The sequence below is a fragment of the Gambusia affinis genome, linkage group LG05 (genome assembly GCF_019740435.1).
Source record: "Gambusia affinis linkage group LG05, SWU_Gaff_1.0, whole genome shotgun sequence".
In the NCBI taxonomy this organism is placed as follows: Eukaryota; Metazoa; Chordata; class Actinopteri; order Cyprinodontiformes; family Poeciliidae; genus Gambusia; species Gambusia affinis.
Genome location: NC_057872.1, coordinates 28658619 through 28684290, shown reverse-complemented (window position 1 = coordinate 28684290; position 25672 = coordinate 28658619). Strand labels below are relative to the sequence as shown.

The 25672-nt window shown below is 39.4% G+C and overlaps 1 protein-coding gene across 2 annotated transcripts in view; it reads left to right on the top strand.

The window, feature by feature from the left end:
• Positions 1–4542: 4542 nt before the first annotated feature.
• The window catches only part of LOC122831081 (nectin-2-like), a 115073-nt gene continuing 93943 nt past the window's right edge, over positions 4543–25672 (top strand). For both annotated transcript variants that reach the window (XM_044117011.1, XM_044117010.1), the window contains exon 1: positions 4543–5067. In XM_044117011.1, the coding sequence (XP_043972946.1) occupies positions 4986–5067 (82 nt within the window). In that variant the 5' untranslated portion in view covers positions 4543–4985. The remainder of the gene's footprint in view (positions 5068–25672) is intronic.

Sequence of the window (25672 nt, the reverse complement as noted above, 5' to 3'; positions counted from 1 at the left end):
CATGAAACCTTCTGACATGAACTGAAAGTATGTGTGCAAAAATGTTTGAAATAATAGTTTATTTTTCTATTTTAATTGCTTCATGTACAAATCATTTACCTCCAATAAAGTATCTCTGGCAGACATTACAAGCTTTAAATAGCAAAGATATTCGTATAAACAACGAGTGCTAATGTAACCGATTCTGACATCTGCATGATCTCAGTTTACAATGTTTACAACACTGTGAAGCCTCAAAAGTCCTAGAAAACTTTTGACCCTATCAGTGAGTTTGACAAAAGCCAAGAGGCATGTCATGAGTGTATCACAAAGCATGTGTGAAATAGAGACGATAAGTGCAACAGAGAGTGAGAGGCTGAGAGATGAAAAAGCAAAGACATAAAGAGTTTTTGGCTGGTACGGCTACAGAGCCGCCCCCTGGGCAACATGTCTTTACATCCCATAAATGTCTTTAATTAAGCTAAAGGTGCTATCAGCTCCTCTGAGCACTATTAAAGATTTTTTCATAATTACCACTGGGGGTGTGGGGGCTGTATGGAGAGATTGAAAATGAAGGAAAGTAGATATGAATTGTGGGTGCATAATGACAGCGAAAGAGACAAAAAAGGAAGATCAGGAGGAAGGAATAACATGCAAGGAGGAGGAGTGCTGATGTAAAATGAGAAACAGAGGGCAAAGGAAAAGTGTGAGAGGTTGTTCGAGGGGACGAGTTTGACTTCAAAGGAGTCAGAACTGGGTACAGATTCGTTACCCCCTCCTCCTGCTCCTCCTATATGGGTAAATAATCACCATAAGCCTGGGTTCTGTCTAATGAATCCACCACCAATGAGCTAATATCTGTTAACTATGCGCTTCATTATCGCTGCCACAGACCCCCGGAGAGCATGAGGATGGAGGACGGTGTGAACAGCAGGAGGAAGTGAAGGACGAATGGACAGGGGAAATTGAATGACACGGGTTGAAGGAGAGGAATGAAGGAAGTGCAAATGAAAGGACAGAGAGTGGGTGCGTGGCGTACAGTAAAATGGGTGGTGGGAAAATAGAAAGTATGAAAAATGGATGAATGTGTAGAAGAAAAGAAATCCTCCATTTGATGGCCAACTCCTTTTTCGACCATGAATACATACAATTTAGCAATTGTAGTGGTGCAATGGGAAGAGTGCGGAGAGTTCTTTGCATGCTGCAGTGCCAGAAGGATGCTGCAAATGTGATCATTCTCAAAGCAAAGTGTCTTTACCAATTAAAACACACAACTGTTTGTCTGAATGACAGTTGCTTCACACTCCATGGGTGGGCGAGGAGAGCTGAGCAAACACAATTCTAGCTCCTTCTTCTCTATACAGTCTATAGAAGTAGAAAATATCAACTCCAAATTGGTGTATTGGTGTGCAGAACATTAGGTGACCTCTGATTTTTATCAGAGTCTTTTCAAATTTGCACCTCAGGAACACACTCTGGAAATAAGCTGCAGAGGAAGTGAGAAAAAGGAGCAGAATAGAGAGAGGCAGACAGAGCTGTTCAAACTGCAGGACTTACAGAGATGTAATTACATTGGCTGTAAAACACTTGAGAATAAGGATTAGACCTAAACCAGATAATGCTTTTGCCATGCTACACCACAAAAAAGGAATTTTGTGAGGTAGTAAATATTAGGAGGGAAAATATTTTACATTGTAAATAATTTGGTGATTATGGTGTTCATCACTGGCAAATTTGAAAATGAATGTTTACATTTGGAGGCTAATCCTACATAATTTAGATTACCATCTAACAGAAGATGATGGCTTAATTAAGTGAAAGCTGATCTGATTCATCATGTGGCGCCCAATAGGCCAGCCATGTTTATTTTGGATTGAATAAGGAAGGAAAACATCAAATTAGTAAAGGTTTGTATCTAAAAATTTTAGCGTGTATCTATTTTTAGCTAGTGCTGTGTGAGGTGCTAATGCTAAAGTGAAATATTCTTATTAACCCTGGATTGTTGCTAATTAATGGTCTATCTTAGCTCTGATTGTTGGGAACAAATTTTTAAAAACCCCACTTTGTAAGGATTCATTTTAAAGTTTGTATTAAGCTTAAACTAGTTTCCCAAACCTGACTTCAAACCTGCTAGCAAGATGAACTTCCTTTGGGGCAGGAGGTACTAAAAAACATCCCAAATTGGCTCTGAATGTAAAGAAAATGCTACTATTTTATAATATATTTAAAAATAAATACCTTGCTTTGACTATTTTGGGGACAGCACTAATAATAAGCTAAAATCTGCAAGACTCATGCTATAGTCAACCTTGCTAGCAAGTGTTGTTCCTAACCCTGAAATGTTCCCAATGAACAGTTCATCTCAGTTGTAGTTGTCAGAAAAAAATATTTACATGCCACCTTGTTAATATAGTTTTTAAATGTTCTATCCAGCTCATAGATTTCCAACAATTATAATGCTGTAGTCAGTCCCATTAGCAAGATGAACTTCCTTTGAGGCTGTTGTTACTAAGAAAATAAAACTCTTACTAAAAACTGCTATTTATAATTCATAACATTTATACTTTAAGTGTGTGATGGACATTAGGCAGTTGTATTTTTGAAGTAACTTGTCATCATAATACATATTAGATACTCTTGTGGTTGAAAAAGTTTCCACATTACAGGAAGAATTTAAGTTTGTATCCAAGTTTAGCTAGTTTAGCGACGGCATTGATGCCAAATTCAAACATATCAGCAAGCTGAGCTTCTAAACCTGGAGACAGTTGTTGCTGGTGAATGACATATCTCAGCTGCGGTTGTCACTAAAAGCTTTTCATGCCATCTTTGTAGAGACGGTTTGAAGATTTCTGTTTCAATAACTTTTTGTGTCCTTGATCCATAGGCAGTTGTCATTTTTTGCTTTCTTTAAAACATAGAAAACATTTCTTTTTCTGTCATGAAAGCTATTTATTTATTAGTTATAATTCAACTGCTGAGAGGGATCCAGAGGAGGATCATAGTAAAGAGGATTCATTACATTCATAAATCTTATTTGTGCACACCAATGGCAAAATCACAGTTTGACAGCTGTATATGGTGTCTACTATAGTAAATTTGTAGCTATTAAATTTATATTTGGATAGATGATCCTGGAATAAGCTTTTTCAAATAGATGCTGTTATACGGGCAGATATGGCATACGAGTAACAAAAGCAAAGATTTAGTTTTCAGAAATTTAGACCTCCGAGAAAGGGATTTTGGTCAAATATTATGATCACGTATATTCTACTTGACAGACATCTGGTAGACATACTCCACCAGGACGTTCTGTCACAAAAGATCATTGCTAAAGAAGCAGGCTGTTCAGAGAGTGCTTAAAAACCAAACGTTTAGTGGAGGAAAATGGTAGATGGTGCACAACCCAATGGTCTCAGCATTATGGGAACAACGGGAGAAACCCACTACACCATTCAGGTTTCTTGAGATCTGGAATGATGGTTCTACAATCAGTGAAGATTTAGAATGTCATCTCCTGGAGTTGGTCCAGTTTTATCAAGTCCAAAGCCAGTGGAGCCGTCATCGAGATGCTGATTTAATTTTCCGGCAGAACTCTCAACTTGCCCACACATTTAAAATGACCGATACCTGGTTCATTGGCCAGTGGTGCCAATGAGCTTGATTGGCCAGAGAATCAACACTGTCAAGAGGAAGATGAGAAAAAGGTGATCATCTCCATGCCAAGCCACATTGTTGCAGTAATTCATGCAAAAGGAGCGCTGACCATGTATTTTTATTACTAGCAAACTGTAATAATCACAATTTATGGAAAACTTCTTCAGATTTTATTTAAATTTGTGAAATAAAAAGATTTTTCAATTACATAATTTATTGAAATGTGATTTTAATACAGAAATTAAATTGATTAAAAGTTCATCAATTTAACTTCTGATTTGGTTAAACTAGAACAGTTTGTTTCGTCAGTGTGACGTCTTCAAATTGATGCAAAAGGAGAAAAAATAATTAGTTTTGTTTTGATTGGATTTTTTTTTTACTGCTGCTGGATTTGTGTCTTCCAGATTCGTGGATGTTTATAGATTTCTTTTTCGTCAGCTCTTCTTGAAATCAGAGGGGCAAATTGGTGCCTATGTGAAGAAACGAGCAGCAGGGGGCGCAAGAATCATCCGTTTCAAAGTGAATACACGTCAAAAATTTTAATAAAAGTCAAAATCCTTTCTGTAAAGGATGGCTGTGTTTTTTCCTGTTTGATTACAGTTATATAAATTGCATTCAAAGGTAAATGAAGATTGGTTAAAAAGTAGCCTGTACGGAATAAAAACAACAACATCGATAGAATAAAAAGATTTAAATCAGTGAGATATATATTGATTTTCCAATTTGTTCTTGTTGTGTTGACTTCTTCTTCATCAGATGTGCGCGGAACAGATTGCAAAGCCCCCATGAGGCCAATCTAAACCAAATTTAGCCGTATAAATGAATGCAACTCCACTTGGTTAAACACCTGCTGATCAGTTTAGGTGCCAATGCAGGTGGAAGCTGTGTCATCCAAGTTTAGGGAGGGGGAGAAATGCTTGTGGCAATTTCAACAAGTTCCCCAGCGCCTCCCTTCTGAATTTCATCCTGCGGTCACTGGGACCTTTTTTTTTTGGGACTGACGGCTGTGACGCCTCTCTGATGAGTGAGTCAGTCCCACATACAGACGCACTCCGTGGTGCGCTCTGTACTAGTTGCGGGAGAGGAGACGCGAAGAAGCACCTCAGTACTTCCTGAGCTCTTCCACAGCTGCTGCTGTGAGGGGAAATATTCACCTGTGACGAACTCACAAGGATTTTAAAAATTCATTTCAGCCCAGAGAAAAGGGAGTCTCTCCAGACGACTGCCATCTAATTAAAAGTTTTATTTTTTATTTGACCAAGACTTTACATCGACATTAAGTATTTTCCAAAGGTGTTGCGGTTGTTTTGAATTTATTCCGGAGAGACTGTGCGCTTCTACAGAGGATCATAATGGCGAGGCATGACGCCCGAAATGTGCCCGCAAAAATGATCGGGCTGCTCTTCTTTGCGGCGTCGATACTCGTCCGACACGGTAAGAAACAATCCATTAAAAAAAGAAGAAAAAAAGCTTTCCGTTTTTCCAAGTACTTACATAATGCAAACCACCTGTCCGGTGGTAAGAGCGCGAAATCAGGTGATTTCCAAGCTTCGTGAATTTTATTCATTTGTCTTTTTCATTACTTTTTATTCCCGGAAAGTTTCTTTTTAAAAATAAACTACAAACACACGTCATTTTCAATCGATAGCCACACTTCCTGATTCTTCCCGAGTATTCGGTCACCGGTCTTTGACCTGAGTTTCGGTGGTGACTCAACGCCATGTTTAGTTTCCTCTTAGGTGTGGCTTTTCTGTGAAACAGGTGTTCGGAGAGAGCGCTCCATCCTAGCTCGTAGCTTCCTCGTCTTTCCAGCTCCTCTCCGGAGTTGCTGTTCTCCCCCTTCTCTCAGCACATTATCATTTATTAGTTACAGTTCAGTAGAGTAAAAATGGACTGGAGACAGGCTCCAAATTGAACATGGAGGGAGTTGCGGCTGAAACTTGATGACAAATCGTTTCAATCCCAGGCGCTAGATTTTATACAGCAAGTCATCAGCAGTATCACTGAGATATGCGTTTGTGTGTAGGTGGGAAGACGTGAATGTAAATGAGTAACTATTACTTTATATGATGGGGCCACTCCTGATATATTAATAATTCAGGTGTTTTCCACTCTTGAGCTCAGGTAGCCCACGGCTACACTGGTAAACCCTTCTGTTAAAATTTAAGCAATATTTCTGAGTTAAAATGAAGTACATTTATTTAATCCTGGCCAAATTTTAAAACGTACTTAACAAATTTGGTGAATTATAATTATTTCTGCACTACATGTACTGAAATTAAACTATTCTGTTGCATATTGACTCAAACCTTAAAATCAGGAGGAAAAATGCACAAAATATCCAACCAGTGAATGGTTTGCTTCCAGATTAATATAATGTATCAATACTTGATTAATCCTTAAGGGAAGCTTGATATTGTGGTAGCTCTCATTATCCAAGTTTCTTCAAAGAGTAATTGCAGATGGTTGGAGCTTTAGGCAGGGAGGATTTCTTGTAGCTGTTTGGTTTACAGCAAATCTGTTTGAAGATACTTTGTTGTGTTCCTGTGTTGCAAGGACTATTCTCTGGATCATCAAATATATTTTTCCAATGTTACAAAACATTCTTTTGTTTAGGTTATTAAATATTTATCAATCTAGGATCATCTTGCTTAATATTCAAGACCTGCAGCTCAGATTTGTTGTTGTTGTGTACAAACAAGTTTGATTGCACAGGATTCACTCCAATATGGGCGCCTCTGCTAGGCTGTTTGTTTCAAGAAGTAGTCAAGGTAAAAATAACACTTTGACTGAAATAAAATGTTTACATCTTCAACACTAACAAGATGAGATGTGAAAATGTAATAATCTTATGGCAACAATTAGCATTAGTTCTGTTGCCTGGTTTCAAACTCTTTACAACTTGGCTCTGGTCATCAGGGAAAATGTTACATTTCCTCTTTGTTAAAATACGTTTGAAGCTCTTTGGCAGCTTCTACCAAAGTTAATAAGGCAGCTAGCTAGCAACCTTAGCACCACTAGTAAACCAGTTAAAACTGGAAGTTAGCCTACATTCTTGCCCAAACACAGACACTGAAAGGAAAGTAGCTGTTAGCGGTGCTAAAAATGGCTAAAGTTGACTTAATCGCTCAATCTGCATATTTGGTCATGTCGATTCCAGGCGGGAGGTGAAAAGAATATAAATGCCTAGTTGTAGCTGTTTAGAGCTACAGACAGACTTTGACATGATGATCCAAAGAGTTTTCCTGAACCTACATTACATTAAGCAGCTGTCGGAGTGACCATCTTTGAGTGTTTTTGAGTTTAGAGAGGTTCATGCCAACACTGGCATCTGCCTGTAAATACAATTTGGTTGTCACTTTCATGTAATCTCAAATAACACAGGGAAAGTTGCAAGATCTGACACTAGTCACTGTTCTGAAAAAAAGTTGTTGAAGAGGTCTGAAAAGTCAATAAATATCACGAGAAAGGCACTAAGTTGGCACCAGTGAATCTTGAAACATCTTTTTCTCTTAGGGTTATTTTGGCACTTAGATGTGCTTTAACGCCACCAACTGGTTTGGAGTGTGGACTGATGCAACACAAACTATGTACTAAATGTATGTAGTTATTCACAATACAATCTATATAAATACCATTCAATATGTAAAATTTGAATAAAAACTTTTAGGATTTAATGTTTGAATTCAACCATTATTGAGAATTAAATTAACAGCCAAATATTAAATTTTTAATCTAAATAATTAATGGCTAATATTTACTACTCTCCAAGATTCTGTTTTACAGTGTAAAGATACTAGAGTTCCCTTTACTAATAAAAAGGTAAGTCAGGATGGTTTTTTGGGGTGGTATTCCTAGTATGTAGTTTCATTAGCATATTTGTGTGTGGCATTAAACCAGTTCATCCTTTTTTTTCTTTGCTTTGCTAGGCCATCTATTTGTTTTGTGATGTAATTGGGGCAAGAATGTAGGACTGGATCTCACATCCTGGCACAGCTACTGAGATTTTTCTGTTTCAGGGGTAGGCTACTGTGTGGTTGATTATGGGTGTTGTTTTTTTGTCAGGATTCATGAGGAACATGACTTTTTGATATTTTTATTTATTTAGGTATTCGTGCTGTGGACCTGCTTGGTCCAATTTAATTTAACAACTCATGAAGTGCTCTTGGAGGAAGGGAGAAAAATGGGGAAATACGACACAAAAGGTTTTACATATTTATGAGCACAGAAGAATGCTGGGCTCTGCTGGGACTGCTTTTAGTTTCTTCTTTTCTCCACTGAAAACATTTCACTGTTTGTATGTGAACCTCTTACCTCCTTTTATATTTTATAGTGAAGTTATGCAACTTAAATTGCAACAACTGCAGAAATAGAAAAAACTTTCCGTTAGCGTGCATTGCATTTTTTCTTTCCCTTTTCTGTCCAGGCTTTTACAGTAACCACTTACTTCCACCTTAGATCTGCAAGCGAGGGAAGTTATTTAATCAAGTTTGTGGTTTAATATGGCTCAGATTCTAATGAAAAATTCAATATGGAGTTTATAGGTTTTTAATTAAGGCTGGCTTCTGTAATATTTCTGTTTATATGAATGTGGAATGTATACTTTAATCAAATCAGGCAGGTGGGCTTCCAGTTTAAGCTCTGAAATTACTCTGCAATGCCCACTGCCTCCCCCTTATTCCCAAACATTTGGAGGAATCATAAATGTGGGTCAGAAAAGCTTGGCCCATTACCATGGCGATGTTTTTATTGGAAGAAGGGTGGGCTTGTGGGTGACGCCATGGTAGCATTGTCTTTATGGCTGAGTAAGCTGAATGTGTGCAGGGGGGATGGCTGGATGGTCTGTTGAGCTGCCTGAGAAACCGACGGGCATGCTGGGGGTGGAGTGTTTTTAATTTTTTATTCATGATAATTATTTTTTTTACGTTGTGTACCTGCTGCAGAGCGCCCTCATATGCATGCTGGCTTCTAACGACTCCTCATCAGTTTTGAGGAAACAGGTGGGTTTTCTGCCCCCCTGTTGTGCTGCTTTGCGTTCCAGAGGCCGAGTTTGTGGATTGGCTGAAAAACTCAACAGGCAGAAACTGATTAAGACAGGAGACCCCCACCCGCCTTTTGAAACCACCCTCTCTCTCCCGCCAAACCCGCTCACCCCTCCCCCCTGCCGCTGCTGTCGAGCACATAGGGGCCTTGTTCTCGTCTTCACTCCCGCCTCTTTATCTTTGGTCCTTTCCTGTCCAGTGCTTTTGTCTGAGAGACGGTAGTCATTGGGTCATTCAAACAGCCCACCTGGCCCCTCCCTGCTCTTCTCTCTGGACTCGAGGCTGGCCTGTTTATGACAAGAACAACCCACACCGCAGACAGGAAGGAAAAATAAACCACATGTGACCTCACCCTGGTCTTGGATTTATTGTCCTTGCTCAAGTGTCTAGTTTTTCTTCCATCGAAAAATCAAACCCACTGACATTGTATTTACAAATGATCTGGATTTCCAAGCATTTCAAGGTATTTCAGCATAATGTGCCCTCCCACTCACGCACACACACCCATGCATATACTCTATTTCTTTTGGCACTCATTTGCGAGCAATAGCTCAAACTATTAGATCTAACTACTTCCCTCTACATGGTGAGAACAGTGCAGTCCTGCCAAGACTAGGACCATTCATCATCACAGCAGAGAAGGATCACTGTACTCTGTGCATTAAGAGGAATCTAATTGACGGATCATGAAAGGAGCTTATTTTTCTTTTGCCAGCTTTAAAAAAAATCCTTAGTGTCTCATTAGTCCCTGAGGGGTCTTGGTTTGGTTTTTAGTGTTAATGGCTGTCACATTTCAGTCCCATCATTATGGAAATGAGCCGTCCGATCCCTCTCTGCGCAGGGTCTGTAAATGTCAGAAGGATTCTGAAAAGGTCGGGAGTGTGTGTCCAAACGTGTGTTATAAGAGAGGCTCGTTCTGGACCCAACACCCCCACTACACACGTGTACAGGTATTAAACGAGTTTTACTGTTAAAATGACACTTCAGTGACCTTCTGCTTCATCTTATGACCACGATGAAGAGTCTGTTGATTCAGAGATGAAAGGTGTGGGAGTTTATGGTTTAATGGAGATATGAGTGAGCTTTTGTCAGCGATAATCTGTGTGAAAGTTCATTGGAAAACCCTGGAGGAAGAAAACCCTCCTAATATTGACTTAACTGAACCTTAAACAACTCCCAGTGATTATGGAATAGCTGAACTTTGAGGAAATATTGAGCAGACTGTGTTTTGGATGGTCTCCACATATTTAATCCAAAAAATTTAATGAACCTGCTGTCACAATTTTATACACAAATGGCTCCTTTGCCAATTAGGTGTTGCTGAGGGTTTGAAAACATTTTATAAACAAACCTTCTAAATGCTAAAAGCTTTTTTTATATGCTTAAATTATTGTTGATACTCAGCAAGTTGCAGAACTACAGAGATATAGATATTTCCATAAATTAATTGTGGTTACTCTGCTCTGTAAACAGTGCCAGTGGGTTGAAACAAAAACAATCCATCAAGTTTATTGTTGACTTGGCAGATATTATTAGAGACTGGGTGGATGGATCTGAGTAGAGGCAGCGTCGATGAGCACGAGTCACTGCGTCTTTTTGCATTTCGGGCCGCATACTCAAGCACAAATGCAATTCATGCACACATAGTTGCACATGCAGCTGGTGGTGAACAAGGGCAGTAACCTGAGGCCACGCTGCAAGTCGACTGGCATTCCAGTAATGGAGAGGTGGTGTCGCATCACAGGATGATGGTGAATGTGCGCTTCTTTTTAGAGAGTACATCATTAAATCTGCTCATTCAACTGATTCTTAAAGTAGGTCTTTGTAACTTTCCTCCCCCTTATTAAAGTGGCGTTCCTGCTACAGTGGAGCTCAAGCTGGAGACTGTGGAATGGATCCGTTTCTTCATCAGCGCCCCCCTGCTGCCTCCCTTTTGCCCCCCTGCCTGTAGTTACATGCTGGGCGGATGGTGACCTGAGTTGAGGTTGAGCCCCCCTCTGGGATGTTTGTGTTCGACTCCCAGGGTTCCCTGACCGCTGGAGCCGGTCCCATCTGATGAAAAAAAGAAAAATGAACAGATATTCTCCTGGAATGACTGCCAAACATTATTAATATGGATGGGACGGCTGAGGGCTTTCCAAAAAATGCAACTGCACTCGGGTCGATGCGTCTCTTGGCAGAGGTTTGGGGTTAAACGGCAATCGCTACCAAATCTGTGTGCACGCCCACTGATGGAGGCTGACTGCAAAATACCATTCTATAATGTACTCTAACCACCCACATGTTTGCAGATAATGGAGAGTTTTAAGACTGCAATATTTGCTAGTGCAGCATGCCAGAGCTTATCTTCGTGGCGCTATTATGCATGTGGCCGTTTTTTATTTTATTCAGAGACATTTCCAGACCATTAGTCGAGAAACCTTCTGCCAAGTCTGCATTTTCCCTATCTGCATGTGTCTAACTCGCTAACCCTAAATGGAATTTGGTCAGACGTGGGTCGAAGCTATTCCAGCTCAGCCAATGTAGGGAATGAGCGCTAATTTTCAATTGAAGATCCATTGAAAGGCAGCCAAACGCTTTAAAATAAAATCCTCTTAATTAACTAGACTTGGAGAAATTGGTGTCTCTGTGACCTCCGCTGCGGTGAAATCACTGAGGGGAATCGGCAGTGGGTGGGTGTCGTGGGATGGGGTGGGGTTGAGGATGTCGACATTTACAAATTCCTCACTGCGGAAAGGCAAGAGGAGGTTTTCAGAGAACTGCGAGGAGGGAGTGAACCGAGCAGGCCAGGAATTATCTGCTCATTTGTAATTTTGTCGCACATCCCCACTCCTCGTTTTCTCCCGCTCTTAAAGCTTTAGACACGTATTTAATTGCCAAAGAGGCTTTCATGGAGACAGTAAAGGACTGCTTGTTGTAGCCTTTCTTTTCTTATGATTGTAACCTGGCATTTAGCCTCTTTCTGTCATCTTTCTTCTTCTTGTTTCTGTCTTTGTCACATTCTTTTATTTCTGAAATCTTCCCTTCAGAGCACTCAGCAGATCTGAATTCAGCTATAAGCGCCGAGGCCCTTGGCTGTGACCTCGCCGACTTGTCTCTGCACGCCAATGCACACAGCTGCTCATTAGCAGTCACCTTAATATATCTAAATGTAGTTTGCGAGGTGGAAGGTGGTTTGCCTTATCGATCCGGTATTGAATGGGGGATGATGCAGTGCCCTTATGTGTTATTGAAAACATTTAGGGCTCATGACGGCAGCATGAAACATCTCTATTTGCCTCCTCTTCTGTTAATCCGTCCCTGTGTCCTCTCTACCCCCACGGTTTGTGAAAACGTCCAGCCGTTTTTGCCATCACCTCCAGCTCCTGTGGCTCTTTCCACACGTTTTTGCTCCTTTGCGTTGCGTGTCGACACACCTTTGCATGGCACCATAGATGCAAGCAAACACAGCTACGCCACATCTCCTTCACACCCGACTTTGACAAGGTCATGTCCAATTCACACTTATCTGGGGCATTGGACAGGTTGGCTACAGGAGGAAATTGAATTTGGTGAGACAGGTCTTGTCAAGGCTCAAGGAGCTGGAAACTGAGCCCTGTGCCACTTTTAAAAAAACTCAATGTTTCCCACACAGTCTTAAAAAAACATGAAAGTAAGCAATCTGCTTTCTGCATTCTCCAAGTCTAGACAAATGTAGGGAATATTTAAGAGTATAATTTTTTTCCCCCTCAAACTTAAAAATTTGCTTATCTTTAAAACTGAAGTAATTTTTTAAAGAAAGATTATAAATAAGAAGCCTAAATCTGGTACCTGCATTTATTTAATTTGTGATAATCTCTAATTGGGTTGGAAATTTACTCATTGTTTTGAGGAACTACAGTCTTTTTTATGCAACAGGTGGCTTACCGTGTAAAAATGAGTCATTGATGTTCACACAGAGTTACGTTGCTCAGAATTGCTTTTCCATCATCACCATTCATGACTAGGCATCAGCTGATGTGAAATCGTCATTATACATTTAAATAAAACACAGGTTATGAAAACATTTACTCCCGCTGCTCTTTAAATGATAGAAAATTGATTTATAGAACAATGAAGTCCTCTATAACAAGTATTTATGATGTCGATTGTATTAGTTTGAGTAAACATCGTAACAGATTACAGCCAGGATTATGCGGTTGAAATGAATTAACCCATTATTTAGAGAATTTCAACTCAATGTTATAATAAAATTAATCTGGGGTGCTATCTTCACAATGAATTGGCTCAAAATCTTATAAGCTGGATGGATAAAATGTAAGTTTAACTAACAAGCTCAAGATGTTGCTTTACGTGCATATCTACATAAAATTGTCATTATTCCAAGTTAGTAAAAATTACTTTTTTCCATAAATAGAATTGAAAACTTATTTTGAGATAATAAAACTTTCCTTGCATGAAAAGGAATACGAGATATTATATTGAAATACTGTGATGAAACAAGATTAAATATCTTAAAATCTTGAAAGGATGAAGTGATGAAACTGATTTCACTGTAAAACGAAGCTCAAGATTATCTCAAGGTGAGATTTACAAATGCAGCAAACACGCTCAGTGTCTCATTATCTCAGGATAATTATGTAATGAAACCATTTAAATAAAAAAACAAGCCTTTAATATCTTAACTGTAAAAAATCTGACGGCTTTATTAAACAGGGTTGTCATGACAACGTGATGACAGTTTGTTAAATTCTGAAATTATCGCTGCAGAAACGGTTACCTGAAACTATGTGTTGACATAATGAAATGGACTCTGCTGTGAAAGAAGCTGTTTATCTCAATGTAATGAAGAAACAGACCGTGTGACCTTGACAAAATGAGACTAAAACATCCAGCTGATTTCAGTACAAAATCAGTTTGAAATCTTAACATGAGCTGATAATATTCATGTATCTAAGATCTGTATATATTCTATAAAAATATCCATGTGTGATGTTTCCATTTTATAATTTGGTGACTGAAAGACAGCTGAGGTTTAGCTTCTTTCCATAGTTTTTCAGGCCTTAATGTTTGGATACTAAACAGTTTTACCTCTAAACATACCAAAACAATGTTAACGTATAAACTCAAGTTACCTTAAGGATTTGCATTAACATATCAAAGTGAAAATGTTGCTTGAAGCTGGAAAATGTGTACATTTCCTTGACCTTGTCCACACTGAAAGGTTTCGGTGAGCTTTGTTTTTCTTGGTATCCCAGGACTTGATTTGACCGAAAGGCTAAAATTACACCCTAGTAATGTATAAGCTGCAGATATCCGAGATAAGAAACCTGACTGCACAATTGCACAACAGGTTTCATCTATCACAAAGGCATGTAGGAAGTGTTCTTGCATTTCACAAGACAAGCAGTGTTGCTATGATTCCACAGTTTAGCCTCATCTCTGATGGTCTCTGTATAACCTGTTGGTTTGAAAATCTCCTGTGTAGCTGATAAACAAGTCGCAGAGTCATCATTAGTCCCTGGAGCCTTCACTGGCAGCAGCGTTTAAAACCCCAACAGCCCATTAAGGTCAAACGCAGGCAGCAGGTTTTATTTGGTTATCAGCCCTGTGTTTTGTCAACATTTTGTGTCTGGGTTTGTTTGGGGAGGGGAAAGTTCCCCTTCGTTGAAGTGATTTGTCTCATTTGCTCGACTGATTGCCTGCTCACTAATGGGCCACTTGTTCCCTTCTGCCACTCTCCCCTCGGTCACATTTGTGTCTTAGCTTCCAGTGCTTCATCTTAATTTATTCCTTCCTTACTTCTGCTTTTTGTTTTTTTCCTCCGTTTACGTGCTCTCGCAATGCTCCAACTTCATCTTCTTTCTAATTTGGTTCGCATAATTGATCCATCTGCTCAGTAAACTGCTATATCTTATTTTTTTTGTTCTGCTTTTTCTCTTTGCTTTTCAGTCATCAATTCCTCGTTCTGCCTCTGTAATTGGTATGTCTGTAACTCTCCATCCCTCCATCTCCCTCTCCTTCCCCTCTGAAGCTTTCCTCTTCTCCCTGTCCCACTATCCAATTCCCCAGTTGTCTCTTCCACCTATATCAGTCCCAGAGTTTCTCTTTAAGCCCATTCAAACTGCCTTTGCTACTTTCAGGCTCCTACTCTCATTTTCTCTTTGTCTTTCTGTGGTTAATGCCTCCTCAACAGCCTCCAACCTCCCTACAGACGTGTGTTGCAGGCATCTGTACCTTCCTAACGAGATTTTCTGTTTCTTTTTTCCTCTACTCATCAATCAGTGTTGTATGCTTGTCCTTTATCTATTTCTTTCCTAATGGACAAAAACACCTCCTCCTGCTCTGACTTAGTGGGCTTTTTTTTTTTAAAGGTTAACTTGTTTTGACAGCGTTGGACTCCTCCACTCTGTCTCTCTTGCTCCCTTTGTCCTACGGTTCAGCCTGCTGATCGACATCCACCACCTCAACCCCCTCCTGCACACTAGTGTAACTGGAACATACACTTCACATGTTTGCATGCAACACTTAAGGATGTCTGATCGATTTAGTGACTGAAACATTTGAGAAATGAAAACTCAAGTGACGGAATAAACTCAAGTGATGGAGTGTGGAGAGGAAGCGGAGTAAGAGGAGAGGAAAATGGAAGCAGAGTAGGATTTATTTAGTTTCAGCAAACCTAACCTGTCGCGCAGTGTTGGGATCAGGCTGACGATGTCCACTCCCCTGCTGCTGGACGTATTCACACACTGCTCTTCCGCTGCAGGCAGTGGCTGAACCGGTAGTTTGACTCATCTAACAAGAATCTAACTCTGAAGGTGAAACGGGAATTGCATGTGAAAGTTAATTCCTGCTGTGAACAGCAATGCTGACAAGGACTGGAACAGAAAAAGGCTTTGTGAAGCTTTTGTGGTGAGAGATAATAAAAAGTGAAAGGAGGAATAAATCTACATTCATCTGTACTACTATATTTTCCACATTCGTTGGTACTCCAGGTAAAAAATGTATTAAAAGCCTTTGAATAAAGCCACTTTTTATTACTGTGGTATAATCTCAGTGTGAAATGTTTGCTGCTGTTCCCTCCTAGCAAGCTTAGATTATTTTCTTTTTGTCTTTTAACTTTATTGTCCTCCCTGGCTGCCGGTGAGATAAACTTGGATCCATGTCCATCATTACTCTTGAGTAGATGAGGCAAGAATAGTTGAATTCTTGCAGCCTCAAACTACTTAATTTAAGGGCTGTGCTTTCTTATTTGAAGCGTTACTAACGGGAATGTCAGTCTGTCAAGTCATACTGCACGGCAACAGGACGTCATTTAAATAGCTAGCCTCTTGTAGTCATTTCCTGACTTATGACTGGCCCACATCTTCTTGGCCCACATGTTCTTTTGTCTTTCTTGTTTTGAAACTGTGGTAAGGAGAAACCTCATCAAATCAAATTTTTACCCAAGGAAAACAAGAAATTGTGGTAATAATTCCTAATCAACTTCATAATAAAATATGACGCTAATTCCTTGACATGATACAATTATTTCTAATCTAGTTTTTTTTTCCTCCTCTCAATTGGTGAAGTAAAGTGATTGGATTTGTCAAACACTTTTCTGTTTTAAGATTTTGCCACTAAACAAAGACACTATCCTTCTGTACTTCATGTTTGGGAAGTATTTATCAGCACGGCTCTAAATGTTGCTGATTCAAATGAATAAACAAGTCATTTGCTCATCTTGTAGCATTAGTTTTGAAGTGATAATGATGCTAGTTTTTTAATGCGGGTTTCCCCTGTTGGTGGCTCATAATGCTGTGTTTACAGTTTTGATATCACCCTGACAGATTGCTTTGCCAAAACAAACCAAATATGGTCATTCAGGATTAAACAACCCTAGAAGAAATGCTTTCAGTTTTACATGTTGACATGACTAAGTACTCTAATTTACCACAATACATGAACAAATAAAATGTACATTATCAACATTTACTATTTTCATTTATACATTTCTTCTTGACAAAAATATAATTGGTAATGTTTGAACAACTTTTGAGATAAAAGCAGATTGGAGTTATTGTGTCCCCAGCAGCGCACATTAAGTGTTTACACTTATTTATATCTTTAAAACGTTGTGAATATTAGTAGAAATCTGTTATAATAAAAATACAAACACCAAGACTGCCAATACAATATTACTAAAACTAATGCTAATGCTACGGTCCAGGCTGACACTGACAAGACTAAACTGTTTATAAAATCCCTGTTTTTTTTTTGTTTTTTTTGCTTGTTTTTTTAACTTCTGAGGCATGTTAGCATTGTAATTAATTATTTGTGAATTTTTTGGATCAGTAATATTTATACAGAGACCAACATCAGTAAGACAGAGAATAGAACTAGGCTAAAAACACAGCTAATGCTAACTCTAATGCTAAAGACGGTGTTTACACAATCGGATTCTTTATGAATATTGGGTAAAAAATGTGGCAGTTCTATTAGTAACACTAAGTCTAACATTTGTAATGGTTGGGTTACTGGGGGCAATTCTAAAACTGGCATTATAGATAACATGGAATAGTCAAGTCATAGGAATATGCAACAAATCCTTAAACAGTCTCAGGGTGAACAACTGCACTATTTTTGTAACTTGTGTTGTGATTAAGAAAAAAAATTAAGATGTGAACGTTTAGGCTAAAACTAATACTATAACGGATATAATAGGCCTAAAGATATAAAATATTATGTTTGGTCAATTCATAGGGAAAAGGCAATGTACTATTAAACAGTACATTGCTCTGGGTCAGAGCTCTCAAAACCAGAATCGATACATTTAAACAGTAAGTCGATCATAGAAGGGAGTAAAGTACTTTCACAACTTCATAGTATTTTTTTTGCCTGCTGCTGGACTTGATGCTACACTCGTAAGGCAAAACAGAGGCACCATCAAGCTTTGGGGCCATCTTCCTTCCTCATCTCTGCAAATTGTTTTTTGCTGTCTATACTCTCTAATCAAGGTGAATCGAGTACAGCTCCTGAAAAAGACATCTATTGTCCTCTGTTCCCCTCCTCTCCCTCTGCTCCGCACCACACCTGTAACAACACACTGATCTGTCTTTGAAAAGTAACCCTGAGGGAAAAGTGGCTGAGTAACAAGAGATGATTGGAGATCCAGGCTGATGGAGCTTTTGTGCTTTCTTTACCCCACCATAGTGCATTTTTTGGTGCTGAAAATTAGTTATTTACTGTCTGCAGAAGATGTATAAATATTTATTCTGGGCCATGGAGTTCCTTAAAACTTTTTCTACCTACAAAGTAAAGAGTAGAGGAAAAGTAGTATCTTTTGGGTTGACACAAAGCTAGTGTATGTGTCTGCTAATACCCTTAGGTTGCTGAGCTATCTCCTCAGTGTTCCTGCTTTGTAAAAGAAACACTTTACCCGCTGTCCTTTACCCTTCTTCCCATTTTTTTCTTCTTGCAAAAACCCTGTGGCTGATTTGTGCTCTAGTGATTCATGAATTTTTCTCCAGCGTTACACAGTCATGCAGGGCGCAATGCATGAGTGTGGAGTTTCAGAAGAAGTCTGATTGCTGGAAGGGAGGTGAGGGTAGCGGGGAGGGAATGTGCTGCGATGCCAGCCGTGATTAGAGCAGTGGCACTCGCCGCCTAAATACACATTTAAATAGATACAGCCTGAGGACAGTAAAAAGGGGTGGGGGAGGAGAGAGGTGAGGAAAGGATGTGACTTCTATACTCATGTAAACTAACACAATTGTTCTGGTTTTAAATAGAAGTCCCTCAGGCTCCATCTACCAACTTCTAACTTTTCTAGCTGATTTTCTGCTTCATCCTTCCAACATCTTCCACTTTGCTTTTGACACTGAAATCCTTTATCTGGCATAGATTATTAATGTCTCCGTAGACATTTTTCCCATTATCCTCCCCAAAACCTCCTTGTTGTCTGTCCGCTCTTTTGGCTGCCGTCCCTGTGCCAGTCTGTTTCCCTCTCTTCCAATTTATCTTCCCTCCCCTCATTCCTTTGAGATGACTCTTCCTCCTTTTCCCGCTCTTCATCACCTCACCCCATTGTGTCTTCGCTTCCTGCCTCTCTCCTACACCTCCTCCTTTTTCACACTGCATGCATCAGTTTTTCTTCGTCTCCTTGAAACTGACTTGTCCTGTGTACCTCATGTCTCTGGACATCGAGGTCAGCTCAGATTTAAAAAAATCCTTTTATTTCTGCACTTTATTTCCTGTTCTAGTCAACATGGGAATGTCTGACTTTTTATAAATAAGTTACTCCAACCAACAATTGTCTTTTCTTTTTAAAACAAAAGATTTATCCATTTTTCAATCAACCACCTTGCACAGGTATCGTTTGTTAGAGATGTGTTGAATAGATTTGGACTTGTGAATTTAGAACATCGGTTATGGTCCAGCTCTTTCTTCACTATGACGGTCTGGAACAGACAACAAAACTGTAGATGAGACTCCGATTAATCAATCTTCCAATGCTCTAGAACAATACTCAAGACACTTGAACTTCTCTGCCTCAGATGGAGCCCGATGCTCAATCGAAACCACTGAAGGCCATGAAGACCTTTGTCTCCGCAGCTACACTTCGAGAGTTTATCCACTTTAAATGACCTACCTTCAGTTCCACTCCGCTCTTTGCACCATTTGTCCCTTTTGATCTTGTTTATTTACCCAGTGAGAGATGGAGGTATGGGCCTGTCAGGATGGATTGATAGATGACGGGAGGCCACGGGTGAGATGCTCCGAGCATTTGATTGACGCTCTTGTCACTCAGGATAATACTTACAGAATTGGCTGCTTCGTTACTGTGAAAAGGTTCCTCTGTGGAAGCATCGCCAGCTTTATGAAGATGCCTTACAGGGCTTTTTTTTTGAATTTCTAGCCTGAAAGCTCTTCCATCTGCTAAGAGTAAAGCTTTCTTCAGACATGTATTGGCATTTTCAAACATCCCCATCGACAGAGGCACTCTGCTGCGCTTACACGTCTGCCCTTTAAAAAGCTTGTCCCTTGAAGATGGCATAATTATGCAGTGTCAAGGTGCGACAAGCTGAGCGGAGTTGCATTAGCAGAATTAATATGCACAGCGAAGGAGGGAGTCTGTCCATGATCTTCTAATGCTTATAGTCTCTCAGGTTCCTCCACGCATCTTCAGAAGCCATCATACTTTGGAGCCTGTTATCTCAGCAGCCATCAAAGCTAATGCATGCTGGCCTTTGTGCCCAGCAGTTAAGTTTTAGGAGTTGTGTAATTTTGCCATCCTATTCATTTGCCAAGTGAAATCTTTGTAAGGATGATTATCAGTGACACTGGGGTTAATTGACCTTAAACATGATGCACTATTGGCTATGCTATCGTAGTTAAAACACTGCATGTAGGATTGGAAGATTTTTTTTAAATGCAATATAGAAACCTCATTTAGTTCTTACCAGATTCTAGAAAATGGTACCAATTTCCCAGTTAGATCAGATTCATTGTCTATTAAGATCGGTTATCATCTGGAAAGCTGCTAATAGGGTGTTTTTTTCCCCCCTTCTTTTAGACAGTTGACATGTTAAGAATGCTTCAGAAAAAATAACTTATTTCTATTTTTGATCTTGTTTCTGCTCCAACCTCTGATGAAGTAACGTTCCGGTTGGCAGATTGGAGCCACAGTCCTGCAGTGCAGCTGTCTTCTGTGTCTTGTTTCTTATCAAATGAAGGTCAGCACAGTGAGTCTTGTAGCTTGAGATATCGCACATCATACAGCTTATCATCACACAGCCATGCATTCGCTGAAACTGTAAGCCAGTGCAGAATTAGTTTTTACTTGTAAAATGTTCAAATGGTTAGACAGCCTTGGAAAAATTAGATTTGATTTAAATTGAAAGACAATGAGTCAACAGGGGAATTGGGCTTTTGTTTAAAATATGATTAAGAGACATGTGGTGGTACAGCTGAATAAGGTGCAAAGTCGAGATTTTTCTTGCTTTATGACTTTGGCCAAATTGCTCTCATGAGGAATTTTAATTAGATATTTAAAAATGTTGATGGAAAAAAACTCGACTGAAGGTCTCAAAATTATAGTTTGTCATTCAGTCATGACAAATCTGGATTTTTGAAGCAAAGTTCTCTAAATGTTTAAACCTGCAGAAAATAACTAAAATGGGATCTTCATCTGGTTAACATTGAGAATAGTTGATTAATGAGGGTGAAGCTTTAATGCATTTCAAACGGTTATGTTTACATTGGGGAAGTTATTAACGCTGGAAATTGGAGGCGGTGTATCACTAACCATGCAACGGGCAGCGTATTCCTGGTCATTTGATATTAAACTAAAGTGGTGTAAATAAAAAAACAGAAGTTTATTTTAAAGTGAGCAGTCTTCTCTCTCTCTCTCTTTTTTTTTTAAATGCCAAATTTTCTATTGAGGTGTTTCTCTGCTTGGGAAGGTGTTATGCTCTCTAGAGTAAGTAATCAACTTCTCTGTAAATAAAAGCCTAAAGCAAATGTGATGACAGGTTCAATCAGAGCTGCTTAAGGTCCATATCTAAATTTTTCCCTCTTGGACTTGTTGTTGCCTTCAGACCAAGTAATCTGAATTCATACTAAATATAGAGACCAAGTGTTTGATTCTGTGATAAATTGTAGCTGCCTATAAACTTTTAGCAGAACTTTCCACAGAGACATTTCTTTTAAGAAAGGTTGCTGTGTGGGTGTTTTGGAAAGCCAAAGCATATTTTTATTTTGAGACGAATTCCTTGACGGTTATGAAGAAGCTGCTGCAGGAGGCGAGGTCACACATTGTGCCAAACAAAATGGGTCTGAATTAAGGCCAAAGGTTTGAAACCTAACCTCTTCTCTGAAGTCAACATCTTAAGAAGGATGTCAGGACATCCTGGCAGGCTTACAGACCTTTTGGAAACAATTGGTGTGGAAACAAATGAGGTCTTGAGGCCAGAATCAACAAAAGCTTGTTTAGAGAAAAAACTAAATTATGGACATCAATTGCTTACTGTTGTTTTAGTTATCTTGATCTTTAAATGAAGCCAGCCCATAGTTTACAGAAAGATTTTTTATTTTACTTTAGGTATGAACAGGAAAACATGCTTCCTCCACTTGTACAGAATTTTTTTCCTACCAGTTTGTTTTTGTCAGTCTTGCCTTTGATTGCGCCAAATGTTGCAAGACTGCCTTACGCCATAAAGCAGGTTAGACAAATCTAGGTTTTATATATAATATTTAAATATACTCTGAAGTATTGATATTTAGCAAGTTTTTAACTTTGGGGTTTTTGTGGAGTTGGAATAAAACTGATCACAACCAAGATGCAGCAAGAAAGAGGGATGCAAAACTGAGAGGCTGCTGAATGCACAACTTAGCAGCCTTTTAACTTGCATTAGAGCACTGCTGAATGCATCCAGGTATTTTAGAGCCTGAAAGCAAATTATGCTTGATTTACCTGACAAGATTTAAAAAATGATGTTTGATTTTCAAAACATGAGACTCCACAAGACAAGTAACTATAGATGTATACCAAGTAAAAAAAAAAAAGATTGTATTGCCTCTAGTGGCCTTTATTTGATAGTTAATTGACAGAAAAGCAGGTAATGAGAGAAGGGGAAGACATGTGACAAAGGTTGCCAGACCAGGAATTGAACCTGCAACAGCCGCGTCGAGGACTAAGGCCTCCATATGTGGGTTGTGTTTAACCCCTGCGCCTCCACAGCACAACTGATGTATCCCAAGTTTGGTCAAAAATTGGCAGGATTTTGCCATATGATATTTATTTTGTAAGTAGCACCTGTTGGACATCATGGGACGTTTAAAACATATACCCTTCAGAAATCCTAATAGCTGTGAATACTCAGATACCGAAATATAATTTATTTTAATGTTCTTTAACATAATCCACACTGAAGGGTACATTGTTTTTCTTAATTCTAAAAAGTTTTGATTTTTGAGTTTCTGATCACCTGTCAGTGCTGATCAAGCTAAATATTGGCAAATTAAAGTCTTTAGGCAATTTCTCACTCCATCGTCTCATTTTATAATAGTCAGTCTGTTTTTAGTTAAAAATCACAGTCAAATATTTTTTTTCTCTTTTTTTTGAAAATAAGCCTTTCATTCACTGCTGCCCTTTTCATTTTTTTTCCATTTTCTTAAGGTATTGATTATTGGTCTTGATCTCTGTCCTGCAGCCTTTTATTAGGTGTAAGTTATTGTATTGATATACCCATGTAAAAAAAATGCTGGTGTTACTAATTCTGCTTCATTAAACTAACTAATGGAAATGTTGTCAGTGTGGTTTAAATGATAAACACAAGTAAAAAGAGGATATTTTAGCTGTTGGTAGCTTTGAGCTGTTGGTAGTAAATGTGTGTAAAGATTAATCAGTTGCAGCCCTGCTGTAATTTGTTTTCATAATGAAGGTATTGGAATCAGTTAATCAGTATAATATAGGTGTAGTCCACTGTGCCAAAGGTGGAAATGTTTGAGCGAGTCAGAGGCTGCTTTGAGGGTTTGCTGATAAATTGAGGTCATGGGCTAGCCTAGCACAAAATCATTAGATCACCTCACAGTTGACAAACCCCATTTGTGCTGAGTCTGTAATGGCAGAAGTGGCTGGCGAAAAGTGGCTCCAGAGATTCCCATGCACGTGAAAAGGAGAAAAGATGTGTGGAGGCTATGCAGTTGGAGGTAAATGCATGATGGCAGTAGCCAAAGGCTGGAAAGTCATGATGGCGTAGAGGGGAAGGAAGAGAGGAGCCGGTTACTGGACCATCAGTGGTGGTAATGAGACACAGGTGCAGCCAGAGGGACCCAGGCCTCCCCGGCAGAAAAGAATGGGGTATGCTCCGAGAGAAGTCAAAGATGCAAGAGGAAAAAGATGGAAGACTTTCCCTTTGATGAAAATGATTACTTATTAGCATGTGCAAACCCACAGGACCACTTGAACAATCAAATTGAAACAGGGGGTGCCCAGACGTGCTATTAATCAGAGCACTGTGTCTTTGTCTTCCTATTTTAAGCACGTGCAAAAAAAAATAAAAAATCACAAGTGGAAGACATGGGAAAACAACAATCACTAAACCAGTTTAACTTATACAAAAAAAGATATTATGGTGTCATACAAAAGCAAAACCTTTCAGCACTGGAACTGATTAAAGCACTGGATTCTCAAAAAGATGGGAAAGATATTTCAAGTGAGGCCTTGTTGAAAGCTTGTATTCAGTTAATGTTGCTGTGTAGGATTTTCTTGATGTCGTTGTGGAGGATAAATCCAGATTAACTGGACAGAAACACTGAAGTTGGTGGCTAATCTGGGGGTAGATTCCCAGCTAAGCAAGGTTGGTGGCATCAACAACCTTACTCACTCTTTGGTTACCAAGCAACAATCTACAGAGTAACTGGCGGTTACCTAGCAACAACCTGCTGAGGAACTTGCACAGCAACAGTTTGTTTCACTGCTGTGCTTCATAACTGTTTTAAAAAAACAACAGTGTGGAGTGAAAACTGGGTTACAGAGGAAAGGTCACGCCACCAGTTTTAGTATTTCAGATGTTTAAAACAAAATGCCAATCAATAATTGTCTATGAGCTGATAGGAAACGCTTATAATGGTGCAGTTTTTAGTCAAATCGTCCAGCCTTACTGCAAGCATTCATTCATACCTCATGAAAATTCAAAGACTGACTAACCTAAAGCTTGATTTATGCCTGATGTGTCCGCACACTGCCGCACTGTCAAATTATGTCATTTCAGTAACTACACCCCTCTGTGCAGCGTCGGTGCGAAACAAATTTTCCGCACTTCTAAAATTTTGGAAACATGCAGACGTTTTCCTGCGTGCAAACATGCCAGACCTGCAAGAGCTCCTCCTAATGGAGATTCGGAAAGACAGTCGGTCCATAAAGACAATAATATCTCCATTAGATTCATGGGTGTCGTCATGCTGCTACCAACAACTATGTTAATTTATTTCTAAATATATCATGCCTGCAAAAGGTGTCCTAATCAACACCCTGGAGTCTAGCAGATTCTAAACTACAGTGGGGACGATATGCATAAGGTAGAAATTCTGCAAAAGTTGTCAACCTGATTCTATGTTTGTTTTCCATGTGGAATGTATGGGCATCATTCATAAACATGCCTAAGTGATGCCTCAGCACTGAGAGAGGAAACTGGAGTACCCAGAGAAAAACTACACATGACCAGAGAGAGCATGCAGGAAAACCCCCAAGGCGGGTCTTCGACTAGCCGTTAGCTTTAGCCTCCTGCGCCTGACCTTTCTAAATTTATACAAAATAATTCCAAGGAAGTCTAAATTTACTGCAGAAAATCAACCTAACCTTTCAAAAGAAACTTAAAAATTCAGAGTTGTGGGCTTTTGGGGATAGTTGCTTAAAAACAGAGAATGATTGGTTATTTTGCTGACTTTTTGTGAACATGGGTCAGCAAAGGGAGGTCAGTAAGGTGAAAGGTTAAGAAAAAGTTAAGGTGCTGGACTGAGATAGGGAAAAGATAAAAACGAAGGAAAAAGGAAGTGAACTGCACAGGAAAAGGTGCTGAAACACTGTCTGTTCGACTCCTGGGTTTGAAGGAGTGGCCAGTATTGTTGCTCGCTTTTATTTTTTACCAAATTCCCATCTGCTAAAGGAATAAAATATGTTATGAGTGGAGGCATCTCAGCAGTAAACTAACGCAGGCTGCGTAGTGAGGAGGAAGGAAAATGCAATCCAGAGCAGATGGACTCAACAAGTGTGCATTCATGGTTTGTTTGAGTTTAAGACATCAGAGGTGGTGGTAGAACGGCTTTTGTATTCTGTGAGTAAATATTTTGGAAAGGCAAGCTGTGTCAGAAGATTGCTCTTTCAGGCATAGGATGCACGGGAGATGGCGAGCTAGAGGGGAACTGTGGGGCAGCGGCTCTGTTTATTTCACCACGCAGAGACGTGAGCACAAACCGAGCTTTGTCCCACTAACCAGCCCCACTAAATGTTAGAGCTAGCTGAGAGAGCTCAGAGA